This window comes from Pteropus medius, unplaced genomic scaffold (assembly GCF_902729225.1).
Source record: "Pteropus medius unplaced genomic scaffold, Ma_sr-lr_union100, whole genome shotgun sequence".
Lineage (NCBI taxonomy): Eukaryota > Metazoa > Chordata > Mammalia > Chiroptera > Pteropodidae > Pteropus > Pteropus medius.
This window is the reverse complement of record NW_024349227.1, coordinates 846,468-861,789: the sequence shown is the minus strand read 5'-3', so window position 1 is coordinate 861,789 and position 15,322 is coordinate 846,468. Positions and strand designations below refer to the sequence as shown.

The 15,322-nt window shown below is 44.6% G+C and overlaps 1 protein-coding gene across 10 annotated transcripts in view; it reads left to right on the top strand.

The window, feature by feature from the left end:
• The window catches only part of SRGAP2 (SLIT-ROBO Rho GTPase activating protein 2), a 229,612-nt gene that overhangs the window by 1,899 nt on the left and 212,391 nt on the right, over positions 1–15,322 (top strand). For all 10 annotated transcript variants that reach the window (XM_039881736.1, XM_039881737.1, XM_039881735.1 and 7 more), the window contains exon 2: positions 1,683–2,291. In XM_039881736.1, the coding sequence (XP_039737670.1) occupies positions 2,225–2,291 (67 nt within the window). In that variant the 5' untranslated portion in view covers positions 1,683–2,224. The remainder of the gene's footprint in view (positions 1–1,682; positions 2,292–15,322) is intronic.

The window sequence follows — 15,322 nt, the reverse complement described above, 5'->3', positions numbered from 1 at the left end:
ACCCGCCTCGAGGCTGGAGCCCTGACTGAACGAATCCGGGCAGGGGCGGAAAGGAGAGGGTGCGGATGCTGCTCGATGCATCGCCGTCGCGGTGCCGCCCGGATTCCCTCAGACCCCCTCCCCGGCGACCCTGTCCAAATCTCCGGGTACAGCCCGTATTACTTTACAGGACTGCGTTTCTCTCCGCTCTTCACCATACCGCGAGGGGCTCTGCCCTGGCCCACCCTCCCCCGCGCTGCCCGCACCCAGCCCCCTCCCCAAGTCCTCTGCACACGAGCAGCCTTGGTCCACCTTGGGGCAGCCGTCGTTGGCATCACCCTGAACCATCGGCTGCCCTCTACTCCTGTCTCCAAGCCCTGGCAGAAGTATGGGTGTTCCGCACTGCTTCCGGGGCTCTTTCCCGGTCCCAGCCCCCGGGCCGCCCCGAATGGCTCCTCTTCGTGCTTGCGTTCCCAGACCTAAGTGGATCCCCAAAGTTGCTAACATCCCTGCGCTTCATGTAACATCGCGGCCCACGGTAGTCTCCTAACTCCCCCCTCACCCTCAAGGTATACTTGCCCTCTCCCGGTCTTCCAAGCGTGTGCGACAGCTCTAATTATCTCCGGCCCCCGTGCAGCCTTAGGACCCCACCTCTTACCCCCTCCCCGCTTCCTGCCCGCCTGTGCTCGGTCTTCCTTGCTCCGTGCGGCCCTTTCTCTGGGCGCGGGAAGTGGGAGACACCGGCGGAGCCGCCTCTTCTCGGCGCAGAGAGGAAAAGGGGCGACTAAGGAGGGAGGGTGGCTGCTGCGGCACGCTGGGGAGCAATGCGCTGGCGCCCGCTTCCCGGGCCTGGGCCAGGGCCAGGGCGGGATCTCTTCCGGCACCTCCTGGTGCGAAGAGTCGGGACTGCGACCCTCATCAACCGCCTGAACTTTCCCCACCCCCAGCCTGTGATTGGGTGCAGTATCTGGGGTCTCTAGGCTTGGGTGACAAAAAATATTGGGGGTAGCATTTAGAGTTTACTCTCCTCCCTGGTTTGGGCCAGGCGACTGCTGCCTTCCGCCCCCCGCCTCCCAGTTTTCCCGACTCCGACCCTCGCCTCTAACCCGTTTCCTGCTTCTGCCGACCACATTGTTTTCCTGGATGTGTCCCGTGCCGAGCAGGCTTTTTCCTGCAGATCTCCCCCCGCCAACATTTTGCTGCCAAGAGAAGCTAGTAACCAAAAACAAAACAACGGGGAGGAGGGGCGGGAGGGGAAGAAAAGTTGTGCCCGGGTGGCTTGTCCCTCCCTGGCTTTGATCCCTTTGATGTCCAGGGAGTTCCCCCACCGGGGGTCAGGGGCTGCGTCGGAGGCAGGGCAGAGAGGGCTCCCTCGGGCTGGCCATTGCCTAGCGCTGGCAGGGTTCGGGAGGCCGTTGAGGTGCCGCAGTCCCCGCCTGGAGCCCGGCGTTCCCGCTGCAGTCCCCACCCGAAGCCAGCGCAGGCGGCTGCTCCGAAGTGTTTTCTTTCAGCCTTAAAACAAAATCCGGAGGGAGCTTCCTTCCTCCCCACCTCGCCGCGCCTTACTCTCCCGGCCAGGCGGCGTTTGGAAGAGATGAATGGGCCGGGGCCGAGCTGGGTACGTCGTACCCTACCCCACCCCCGATGCGATTAGGATCTGCGCGGAGGCTGATAGCCCCCTCCCCTTTTCCCTGCATTTACAGGCAAGTGAACCGGAGCAAACGACTTCCGATCCAGTCCGCGCTGCTGCGGCTCCCGTTTGGGATTTGATTTGCAGCATCTTCGAGCCTGTGCAACAAAAAACCGCGAAGCACGCCCAGCCCTCCCCCGGCACCCCGATACGCACCCACTCCCTCCCGGGCACACAGCTGGGTGCGTCCACACCCCCGCACCCCCACACCATGTTGTGCGGAAGGACTTGCACTCCCCGCCTGTGTCGTTGATGTCAGACCCCAGGCCAGCCTCCGGGCGCTGCAGTTCTCCCGGCTAATGCTGAGCCTGCGGCTCGGGCTCTAACACAGGATACAGCCGCCGCCGCGCCCGGCCCCAGCGTCCACCGTCTGCATGTGCCGGTGCTAGCCGCCTGCCCTTCCCGCAGCCCGCGCTCCCCGGAGCGCTGGAGACCACCGTGGGGGGCCCCTTCTGCCCTTGGGAGAAACGGTCTTGGAGGTATTGATTTCGGTGGTTGGATTTTTCCCGTGGATCTATCAATTCACATTTCGAATTTGGAAGAAAGAAGGAAAACATGACGTCTCCAGCCAAATTCAAAAAGGATAAGGAGATCATAGCAGAGTACGATACTCAGGTCAAAGGTAAGCGCTTGGAAAAATAGCATAATGCATATGATCTGTGGACCATTGAGGCATGTATTTCCACCCTGATTTGCAAGGCGGTTCATTTCTTTGGGTGGAGCATGTGGGGGCAGGCTGACCCCAGAGGTGGTTTCATAGGTGGGTCGGAGCCTCTGAGGGGTGGACTGTGCCAGGGGCTACAGACTCGGGAAAGAGATCTTAGGAGTGGGCTTAAGGGTTTGTCCCTGTAGGGCTGGCCATTATTTTGTCAGCCCTTGCCCCCAGGCTGGGTAGGGTAGGGGGAGGGGCAGGAGGTTCTTGGAGAGAGAAAGGCCACAATTTGCTCCTGGTTGTCTGGGTCAGGTTTCCTTGAAGGACAGCTGAAATCTGACAGGTGTTAGGGAATTTATTCCAGAGGCTGAAGAGGAGTCCAGGCAGAGAAAGGCAACCTTGAGAAGGCGTACCTTTTGGAGAGCTGTGGAAGAGGCGGGGTTTTTTCTGATGCACTGTATCCAAACATTACATTTGCTATGGCATCAGACTAAGAAAGTCTGGAGCCACCTTGGATGCACCTTGTACCTGCCTGGTTTCTAGTCACTCTACATTCAGCCAGGGATCAGAGAACAGAAATAATAAGGTCACACACACCCGTTCTCCACCCTCACCTAAACCTGAATGGAGTTGAGATGTTAGGGTTGCTGGGTGGTGCTGATTCTGAAGGATGGGAAGACATAATTGTTTAATCCTTCTGCATTGTCAACCTCTGCTCCAGAATACATGCTTTGAATGGCCCACTTACCTCTCTGCAAAAATGTGAAGGGTAAAGCAAATCGTGGATGTGGAGAAACCAGGGGACCTGTGTGTACATCTAGTCGACTGCCTGATTTGGCGTGGGAATCAGAGCACCTTCCCCAGATAGCCCTTTTTTAACCAGCAATTCCCATAGGAGAGGTTCCCTCCTGTTTAAGAGCCCCAGCATGTGTTTGTGCTAGGCACTGTTCCTTCCTGGTCAGTGACTGGGAAGAGCCATGTGGCTCTAGTCCATTGAGACCTCAGCTGGGGAGTGGGAGAGGTGGGTGGCCTTGAATGTTACACCACATGGTTGGAGCTCTGGGTTTTCCTTTGTTTCAGAGAACAGAGGGAGGGGCCCCTCCTTTCCCTGCACCAATGCAAGGAGACTTTTTCCTATCATGAGGACTTGGGAAGAGCCATGTCTCCCCTCTAATGATTGCCTGGGGTGGGGGTAGCAATAGAGTTTGAAATGGGCAGCTGCCTTATCTCTTGGAAGGTTGGAAGGTTGGAAGGTAGTTTGAAGTCCCCATTGTGCCTGTGGTATCTTTCTAATGTCATCAACTTGGTCAATGCTGGAGGTGCCCTGAGAGACCCTCTATCCACTTGGCTGCAAATATTGGTGGGTTTATTACAGAAGATGGGGGAGTTGACTGATTGATAGCTTCAGTTGAACTGGGATTGAGAGAGGTGTGGTAGTGAGGTATAATTGAGGTCTTGGCCTCTTGTCACTGTTCATAATCCAGGCCTCTTTTTGTAAACAATAAGCCACAGGCCTTCATGTCCTGTCCAGATGTACTGCATTCTTCTCCTGGAATCCCCCCTGCAGTTTTAACCAGATATTGTCATTCGTTCTTTCTTTTTTCTTTTCTTTTCTTTTTTTTTTTTTTTTTTTTTTTAACATATCCTATTAACTATTGCGAGAGGGAGCATAAATAACTTTGACTTTTCCAGATTTCTCTCCAGAAGCATGCCATTTAACTAAGGCGCAAAGTGATTTTACATATTTATTTTCTGTAAGGTTCAGGGCTGATAGGTGTCAATAGAACTGGATCAGTCTATTCCTTATTGGTGAGGGATTTCTCACTGGTGTCTCAAAATTAAACACTTTGTGTATTTACAAACATTGCTCATTGAGATGATGTAATGAAGTTGGCTACTTGGGATTTCTCTTCTACCTTGTCACGAGCATGGGACTGTTTGCTCTGATGTTTTTCCATTGACACTACTCATAGATTTTACAGTGGCCGAGCATGGTGTCTTACTCAGAAGGTGCACGAAAAATATTTATGGAACTGATTTGAATAGTTTAGTCCCTCATTTTATAGCTGAGAAGAGTACAGAGAAATCAAGAGGCTTGTCCAAGGTCACACAGCTAGGTGGTGGTAGATCTGAAACTAGAAACAGGCTACCGAATCCCAATTCTTCATTCTATTCTCTTCTTATTTTCTATGAAACATCCTCTGACCAGAGTAGGGAAAAAAAATATCCTTAAGAAGACAAAATTTGTCAATGAATAATAGTAGTAATAATGATAATAATAGATTACATTTTGGGTGCTTATTATGTTCCAGCCTTCTCAAGTCTCAAGTGCTTTATAAGAATTGTCTCCTTTAATCCTCACATCAACCCTGGAGGTAGATATTATTTCATCCTCTATTTGCCGCATGAAGAAACTGGCTTAGTGAGAATAACAAGCCCTCCCAAGGTCGCCCAGCAGCTTGACTCCATTCCTTTATTCATCAACTATTTACCGAACGCCTTCTATATGTTCTGGGAGTGGCAGTGTAGCAGTCAACAAGACAAAGTCCCCTCCCTCATGGAGCTTACATTCTAAAACCCGTGCTCGCCATGGAAAAAAGAGCATAGAACTTAGAGACAAAGGACCTGAGTTCTGAGTTGGCTCTGCTCCCCCATTAGCTGGAAGCCCTTGTCAGAATTATTATGACTTTCAGCTTTTTATGTGTTATCTGGGACTCAGAGTGCTGTCATTCTTACTTCTCTTGCAGATGCCAAGATAAAAAAAGAATTTTGCTATTTTGGTCTGGTGGTTAAGAGTACAAGTTTTTGACTCTAACGGATTCAGGTTTAAATCTCTATTTTGCCTTGCACTTTGGGCCAGTTACATGACTTGTCTAAGCCTCAATTTCCTAACCTGGAAAATAGGCAAAGTAATTTGCATTTCCAAAGGTAGTCATAAGATTCAATGAGAAAGTATATAAAAATCACTTAGCATAGTATCTAACACTAGTAAGTGCTCAAACATAAAACAGGGTGCTCCTCTGTTGGCGAACCTTCCCTTTTGCTGAATTGGCTGACCTGCATTGCCTGTCTGCTCCCAAAGCACCAGCTGTTAAGGGATAGGAAACAAGTCTAGGAATGAACCTTGAGTTCTAGTAAGTTCCTCCAGTAGTAGCGAAAGGTATCTTGGGCCAGTTACTTAAACCCATTAGACTTGTATAATGGACAAGTAAACTGTCTAATCATTGGCCACTGTTCTCAATGTCTCTGACCAGAGTCCTGGGTCCCACTTTTCAGTCAGAATGGTTTGAATCAAGTGGACTCTAAATGGACTTTGTGGGATGCTTTCTATTCTGTGGTTTTTGCCTTTCTGCTTGCATGTGCCCTGAAGGACTTCTGAGGCTGCAGCCCCAAACCCTACCCCAGTGTGGTTTTATGAGGGGCGTGCCTCCTTAGTCAACTTGCCTTGTAGCCGCGTTCTTAAAAACCATCATTGTTTCTGGTTTGTGGGTGTTCAGATTCCTTTGAAAGTTCATGCCTCTCAATGTCTAACTCGAGAGCAATAATATTCCTAGTGCTTTACATGGCTCTTTCCAATTTAGGAAGCTCTTTCATATACATTAATCTCTGAAATTCTCAACAACCATGGTTCAGATTCATGGTCATAACCTGAGGCCCCTTGGCCTCTAGCCTGTTAGCTTTTTTGGGGGGATTGGAGCAGTGAAAGACTAGGTAAGGTGGGTGGTTACCAGAGGCAATAATCTAGCTGGTATTTGGATGGGTTCACAGCACTGCATACTGGTCCAGCTATTGCCTTGTCCTATTCGAGGCCCCCTTTCCTTTACCCTCTCCATACCTTGAGTTTTTACAGTACCTTAGAAAGCTTGAGATTAACAGTTCATGCAAATTTTCCAGGAGGAATCATCTGAAACAGAGTGGCACTGTGTGCTGAGCAGTCAAATTCTCTTTCTTGAGAACATTAGGGGTCTTGTCTTTTTTTTTTTTTTTTTTAAATAATGTCTTAGAAGAACAGTGTGTGTGTGTACCACAGAGCTGAGAAGTGAAATTTTGTGATTTCCATCTGCGGCATTTTGATAGAAAAGCCTCAGGCCTTTGCCTGGAACAGTTTAACCCTTTCAGGACCCTTTCAGAGCAGGGGATGAAATTTAAAACTCTAGACACATTGTATGTGCACATGGACTTGGGAATGTCGATTGCTGATATTTAAACAACTTATTCCCCTGGGAGGTCTAAGCAGTTCGGTGCTTCACTCATGCCAACAAAGGTCTTCTTTGAAGCTTCTTTCCTCCCAGCCCCCGCTTCCCAAGGGGGCTTTGAATATAATCAGTTTGTGAAAAGCTGCAGTAAAACATCTCATTGGAATCCCCAAGCAGATGCTATCCTCTTCTTGAGAATGATTGAAGGCTCTGCTTCCCTTGCTCTGGGAAAATAGGACTCTGCAGTCAGGTGAACTCCTAGAAGAAAATGATTCCTTGGAAAAATTCAAGTATTCTGTATCACAGTCGAAGGAGCCTGGAGGAAGGTGGTAGGCAAGGAACTGGGGATGCTGTGTGATGTGCAAAGCAGCAATGGTTAGAAACAGTGTTCTGACGAGTCCTCAGGTTTCCCAGGTTTAGGCATTCTCTTGGGAAATGAGAACAGAAATTTCCTTTGGAGAAGTTTATCAGGTAGTTATGGCCACATTGCCATGTACCACACAGGTCAAAAGCCTGGAGAAGCCCTGATCATTTCTCTGCTGTGAAGTTTGCAGTCTCACCTGGCCCTGATAGGTGGGGGTCCACATTCTTTGAAAATCAGCAGGTGCCTAGCCCTTGACTCATAAAGTCCCAATGTTCACTCTAGATTCACTAGGCTGCCAGGGCACCTGTAGAGTTCTTCCGGAAAGGTTTACACCATAGGAATTGTCCTTACCTTACACCCTAGACCTCTGAGGGCTTCGTTAGGAAAATATTATGTCATGTTGCAGGGGAAAAGTTGGTATGTGGATGTCTACCTGTAATAAAATTCACTTTTAACCTGGTATCAGTTATAGACTTGGCTTTTTGGGGAATCTGAGACAGTTACCTGAGAAGTTGTTTGATTTAAATATAAATAATGAGAGTACTTAAAACGTTTTTAAAAATGACAAAATAACACCTTTACTGATTTTACAGTAATGTATAGGCACTCTCATCTCTCTCTTTAATTTTAAAACACACATCACATAAAATTTACCACTTTAACCATTCTTAAGTGTACAGTTAGGTGAACAGTCACATTGTCGTGCAGTTACCATTACCATCTATCCAGAGTACTCTTCATCTTGCAAAGGTGAAACTCTGTACCCATTAAACAGTATTCTTGTCTTCCCCATATCTCTGTTTGGCTGCTCTAGGTGCCTCATATAAGTGGAATCATACAATATTTGTCCTATTGTGACTGGCTAATTTCTTCAAGGTTTATCCATGTTGTAGCATTTGTCAGAGTTTCCTTCCTTTTTTAAGGCCTATGTATAGGACCATTTTGTTTATCCACTCATCTGTGGGTGGACACTTGGGTTGCTTCCACCTTTCTCAAATAATGCTACTATGAACATTGGTGTATCCTATTTTTTTAAAAATGCCCTCTACATCAAAGTTGCACAAGCCTGTATATACATTTCCATATAATCACCTGTCTTGATAAATTTTTTTAGAGCTAAGACTTAATATATACATTTATATTTTCACTTTATGAATATGCGTTTATGTTCATAATATGAGCATTATATATTAATAACAATTTTATACTTTAATAATTACATGAATTACTAAACTTACTGTATTTTTAACAGCCTTATTGAGATTTAATTGACATAAAAAGAACGGCACATGTTTAAGGAATCTATTTGATAAGTTTTGAGATATGTTTTACCCTTTTGAAACCATTATAATCAAGTGAACATAACCATCACTATCAAAAAATCTATTCATTATAATGTGTTAATAAATAAGTAATATAATAACCACATTACAGAAGTGACATTAGCTTAAAAATAAGTAAAAGCCAGGTATTCCCAAGTTCTAAAAAGTAACAAGTAATGATCCGCACTACCCTGGTTGGTTCCTGGAAAATTTGTTTAACCTTAGTGAATAAAGGCAGTCTCCCAGGGAAGTTGGGTTCATAATTGTGTCTTAGCCATTACTGTGTGTTTAGCGGGGAAGGCATAGGATAGGGGGAGGAAGAAAAGAAAAAAAACCTTGGACATGTTAGGAGTTGAGGAGTGACAGTGTCTGTTTTCCTATAGACCTTACTGAACCAGTCCCTAGGGCCTCATGCCTCTTCTGAGGGGGTAACAAGTGAGCCAGATGCCAAGGCGGAGGGGCTGGGGGCTCCCGTGTTCAATATGCTCAGAATGTTATGAATATGGCTTCTTTCCTCTAATGATTAATTCCTTAGCACCTGCTGAATAGAGACCAACTTCTCAAGTGAACATTAACTTAGTCCTCAGTCTTCGTCTCAATTTTATCATTTTAACTATATTTCTGATTTTACTTTAAGAGGACTGGAGGTCTCTCTGGACTATTTGCCATTCTTTAAACACATATACTGTTAGCTAACATTTTGCTGTTTGTTTGGGTCTTACCATGTACTAGGCATTATGCTAAATATTCTACATAGATTATTTTCTATTCCTTATACCAACTCCAGGAGGAATTATTGCTATTATCCCATTTTGCTGATGAAGAAAGTGGCGGGTAGGAGATTCAGTGACTTGTCCCAGGGCAGCAGCTGGTGAATGCTGGAATAAGAATTAGAACCTTGCCTGTCGCCAGAGTCCGAGTTCTGAGCGCTGTTTGTGGAATACCCCTTTCTCCCTGCCCAGCCTTGCATCTCCACCTACTGAAATCTCACCCTTCCAGTAAAACCAACTTTTCTTGGATGCCTTCCTCCGTCACTCTGACCAGAAATGACCCTTCTCTCTAGTTCACTCACAGCACTCTGGCATTGGTTTTGTACTGCCTTATGATTTAAATGTTTGTCTTTCAATTCTTCTCTCTTCTACTGGACTTCTGGTAGGAATGTTTTGAGGCTGTGTAATGCAATGTAAAGAACGTAGACAAGCTGTGGAACCAGCCCTCTCTGCCTTGCTAGTGGCGTGCCATGACCGTCTAGTGGTTAGTGCTCTGCATGGTGGAACCAGCCCTCAGTTGGAATCTTGTCAACATCACCTTCTTGTTCTATGGCTTTGCCCAAATTACTCAATTTGTCTTCCAAGCTTCTTCTTCTGTGACATAAAGATAACAAGACCTACCTTACTGGTTTATTGCGAACGTGTGTAAAATGCTAGCTCAGTGTATGGCAAATATTAAATGCTAAGGAAGTAGCTCTTATTATGGGGTTTCTTCAGATAGGAAACATGTCTAGAACAGTGTTGTCGCCTAAATGGTGGCTCTTAGTAAAAATATACTGGCTGTAATGATGAATGCATAAATGAATGACCTGGACTACTACAAATAATTTTTTTAGAAATAGTTTCTTAATTTGATCTGGACAATATATCTTACACAATACCACCAAAATGATGTAAAAACAAGCATACTATTCTGCTAAGGTCATACTATAAAAGTCTGTTTATATCCATCACTTCCCACTTACCTTGCTCACATTACATCACAAAGATGAATTGCCTCCAGTTTCCTAACTATATTATGTTATTTTACACTTTATGCTTTATCTATGCTGTGTCCTCTCTTTGGAATGGGTCATTTTCCTTGAATCTGGAAAACACTTATTCATCCTTTAAAACAAAGCCCAGATTCTTCCACCTCTAGGAAGTCTTCCTTGATTTCCCCTGCTCCCTGCACAGTTACCCTGTGCAGATCCCAGGCAGGATTCCTCTGCATCTCCCTTTGCTTTACAGAATTGATCCATGCACCCTCAGCGTCTCCTCACAGAGTGTCCTTGTGCTTACTTGTGTTATCGTACTCATCATATTACATTTTCATTTACATCTCTTTATTTACAACTCACTGAGCACCTCGGGGACAGAACTGTCTTTTATTCATTTCCATGTGTCCAGCTTCTGGCACATAGTAAGTACTAAAATGCTTATAATTGAATGTAAATGTTTTCTGAATTGAGGTTGGATGTGACAGTGCCACGATGCCATGCTTCTGCATTTCTCCCTCTATTCCAGTGAAAAGGCTTCTCCTTATGTTAATGTTATTTGAAATTCAAAGTAGATCAAACATTGTGAATATTATCACTACATAAGGAGTGGTACAAACTATATAGCACATGGAGGCTCCCCAGTGGGGGTTGATTTTCTTATTTACTATCCCACTGTTTTCTTTAGAATCCATGCCCTAGATCTATACTTGGGTCGATCAGATTTCTTCAGTCATATCTCATTCCTTGGAAACCAAGAAAAATATTAACTCTGGAATTCCAAAGAATTTCCTGTAATTGAAGTAAAACTCATTTTACTTTTGTCCAGGATTTATTCATCATTTAAAACAGATATTCAAAGTCTAAAGTTGAATAAGTTTAGGTCTGTTTTGACTGGAAATTAAAATAGAGTTGACCTGGAAAAGGAACTGTCGTGACACTTTTTTGAAGCATGGATTCGGAGAGAGCTATTGCCTTGTTAGAAGCAGATGCACGCTGTATGGTAAATGGAGAGGAAAAATCCAAAGGGACAAACTGGAAAACTTTTCTCTCTGGTTTTTCAAGTCATTTGGTATTGAGTAGCCTTGACCTTATTTGTACATTGTGAATGAATGGTTCTGAACTTGAAATATATATTGGCGGGGAAGGAAAAACAGCTGGGAAGTGTGCCTCTGTGGGTATTTTAGGATGCCATCTGTTAGGGAGAAGGCAAAGTCTTTTTTTTTTTTTAATCTTTTTTCTACAAATGCACTAATTAGTGGGCAGGCGATTTGAAAGGTATTGTGTGTCTGTGGCCATACCACCCTGAACGCGCCTGATCTCGCCCGGAAGGCATTGTGAAAGTTGGGACCTTGTCTTTGCTGTCTGAACACAGATCCTGCATTTCGAATCCCAGCATGGTGGGCAGGGTGTGAGTGCTTCTCCCTGGAGAAGGTGACCTCACCAGCCACGGATGGCTGGGTGGCCAGGGCACCACAGGTAGACAAAGCACAGATAACAAAGGGACCCAAGAGCATGAGCTGGCTAAGACATGACATGCCCTAAGCTTCAGGACATACATCCTGTTTCTAAAGAGTTGGCAACAATTTCTCCGAATATTTAAACTTAGAGATCTGTTCTCTTTTTCCATAAGTCTTTTTTTTTTATATATACGTATGTATGTATATATGTATTTATCGTTGGGGGTGGATATTGGGCTGGATCTTGTCAGATGCTGCTCATTACGGGGGCTTCTTGATTGGTGTACCTATTTTGGAGCAATATTTCCTTTGGGCCATAGCAAATTGAACTACAGGGTTCTACACAGACAGAATGATTCCAAGGGAAAGAGTGCTAGATTTGGAGGCAGAAAGCTTGGGTTCTAGTTTGGCTTTGCCTTCACTACTGTGATTTGGGAGGACCTCATCTGTAAAACTGGGACAACGATTTTTAGTCTTGGCTAATATGGACGATGATGGCTAGCATTTATTGGGTGTTTCTTATGTCTGGCTCTGTTTTAAGCACTTCGTGTATGAATCTCTCAACAGCCCTATGAGGTAGCTACTATTATTATCCCCATTTTACAGATGAAGCACAGGTTTAACAACTTACTCCAAAACACACAGCTAGTGAGTGAAGAAGACAGAGAATGAACCCAAGCCGACTTAACACTGTTGCGAGGCTCGGATGAAAGAATTCGTTTGAAAGGCCTTTGAAACTAGGAAATGCTATACATATTTAGTGATTGTTCTCATTTCCTATTATCTTGATGCAAAAAGGAGTTAAAGCGGTGTTCTCAGTATCATCGTGGTACAAACCTACCCGACCTGCCTATGGTTTGGTTTTCTCATCTAGAAAATTAGAGATTAAATTAGAAATTTTCTAAGATCCTTCTTGCTTTCATGGGTAACGTTTTTTGTTTATTGAAGATACTGAAGATGACAATTTTGCTCCTATTGAGCAGGCACGCTTGTAAGTACAAAAAGTGTTATATTCTTTGAAGGGCACTTTCCAGTTCCAGGGCTTGACATGTCTGTGTGGCTGCTGCCTACTTCCGGAGGGTAGGCTCCAGGTGGTGGCAGAGTGGCAGTTGGCTTGGAAAGTGACCTTGGTTAGGTGTCACTATCTGCTAGGAGGAGGTGCCTCACAGTTGGAAAAAACAAGGGGAGGGATAGTTACTTACTGGGCCTAGGGGTGGACTTGTGACTGAATTACTAGGGACAGTCTGCTTTCATCAGGTTAAATATATTAAACCTTGGACCTCAGAGATTTACAGAGTGAGAAAATAACCTGCTGTTACTGTGTGTACGGTTTTCCTCCTCTGCCTTGGTGGGCTAGAGGCAAAATAGACATTTATGTTGATGTATGCAGTGCTTGAATTCAAAAGAAAAAGAAAAAGTTGGGTTATTGTCTTTAATTAAAATTAAAGAAGTAAGGAAGTGGGAGGCTTTTAATCCCTGACATCTGGGCTGGGACAAACTAGGGGGAGGTGGTATGGGTATGGAACCCTCTTAGGGTTTATCTAGACATCTGGGCTGTGGGGGAAGTGACAGGATGTAGAATGGCCTCTTGGCTGTTATACTCCTTTTCATATGTTAAGCCCTTTGTCAACTCAGGGGTTTCTTTGTGGATGGAGATGAGACATGATGTAATCTGGAGTTGAAATGTTTTCATGTTTATGTTTGTTTTCTTTTAACCTAATGAATAGGCTAAGTAACAATCTGTTGTTTTAAAATGAGTACTATTGATAATAATGACAGCTCATATTTTTATCATTACAGCATTTAAAAAATATCATTCATAGGGAGGGATGGAGAACTGTAGGGTAATGGATGACTGGCTGTGTAATGTTTGACAATTCCTTCCACCTTTGGGATTCTCAGCTAGAATGTAGAAAGATAGATTACTAGTTCCTTGCTTCAAATGACCAAAAAATGGTTATCATAAAGTAAGTTGTCATATCAAGTTTACATATGGATTATTGTCCTGAGGGAAAGATAGAAATTAGAGGAGAGATACTATAGGTTCTTCCTACTCATCTCTCCTACTCCTGGTTTAAGGTTTCATCTTTAAACGACATTAGTAGGCTTTATATTTTAGACATCGTTGGAGTCAATTGTGCTTTATCTCTTGATCTCTTATTTATTCAGTGATTTGTGGTGATGTAAGTTATCTCAACTCTGCTGTCAGCAATTTGAAACGAAACATTGAAGCATTTTGGGTAGATGATATCTGTTGCTTTGATTAATGAGGTTCTCGATCTGGATATTTTAACCAGTAACAACACAATTTTAAAACATCTAGTGCTCCTTAAGACATCAGTAGCGCTCTCACTGCAAAAGCCTGAAACCGACTTGTGCCAGTTATTTCCTTCTAAGAGTCAGTGTGTGTGTGTGTGTGTGTGTGTGTGAACTTTCTTGTGCTCCTTTGGCCAGAGAGCAGGACCGCCAATCGAGAAATGCCAGCTCTTCTGGATTAGGCAGCAAAAAGAGTTAATCATTATCTAGGCAAAAACAGAAACCTCCCAAGTTTTTAACCTTCTGTTGCCTCCAATTTCCTCACCCCTCCTAGAAGAAAAAAGCACTTGGCAAGGTGCAATTGCACACATACCACACACACACACACACACACACACACACACACACACCACACTCCTGGAAGCACCAATAGCCAAAATGATCTCATGTTTATGAGAGCTACAGGTGCAGGAGGCCACTCCCCTTGTGTTCTGGAGGCTCAGTGGGCATGAGTAGGGCCGGGGTTATTTGGCCTAATGGAGATTACCAGATAAGAGAAGTGACCAGTGAGTAAGAAATTTGAAAAAATTATCCATGTTTATTAGAACAGCAAAGCACCACTTGTGCTGAAATGCCAGAAGTATTTGGAGGAGGAGGAGGAGTGAGGAACTAGCATTGTTTTCTGGGCATGGGAACCCCCTCCCTATCCCAGGAACCAAATGTTTGCCCAGGCAGAGAGAGCGAAATCTCTGAGAGACCCCGACAGATCATTTAGTACATTCTTCTGCCCCCCGGGCAATTCTTCAGTCTAATCATTTCCGTCAGCTCCCCTTTAAAATCCTTTCCAGAAGAGTATACCACAGCCTACCTTCCCATCTTGTTCCAGTGACCCAAACTATAATTGGTCAATTCCTTCATTTGCAGAGCTTGAAATAGGATAAAAAAGGAGGCCTGGTGAATCGATCTCAAGTTTTTTCCTGCTGCCACCACACCTTCTGTACAGGCCTTTGCTTCACTTGGGTTCTCAATGGTTCAGGGAGGGAACGAGGAGGTAATTGATGGAAACTTTAAGGTGTGGCTTCATGGCTGTGTATTGTTCTTCCCAGTCCCCTCCTCTTCTTACTGTCACCAGTGTTGGGACACTTTGTATTGAACAAGAAAATCATGAGCTGATTTCAGTTCGGCACCCATTTATTTAGCACCTCTGTGTGCTTGGCATTGTGCTAGGTTGTGGGCATATAGAGCAAAATAACAAGGTTTTGGCTTTCAAGGAGCTTCAGTCTATTAAAAGGGATAGACAGATAACACAGTTACAGTGGTAGGACCACAGCAGAGGGTTGCAGCAGGCCCAGTGGATGAGAGGGATGTTAGGCCCAGTCTGACAATGTTGACAAGTCTGGTTGAGGAGGAAGATGGTGATTGTCACCTTGTATAGAGCACTTAGCAATCTGTAAAGTACCTTTCTAGTTTTTTTTTTATCTCATTTAATTTCAGAATAGTACTACAACAGGGCAAGGTGATTTTATCCTTTTTAAAAAAAAATTTTTTTTGAGATTATGTATTCATATGCAGTTGTAAGAAATAATATAGAGAGATTGTGTAAAACTTTTATTAGTGTCTCAAGTTAACTTGCAAGTTTCCTTTCAAGGATATTAT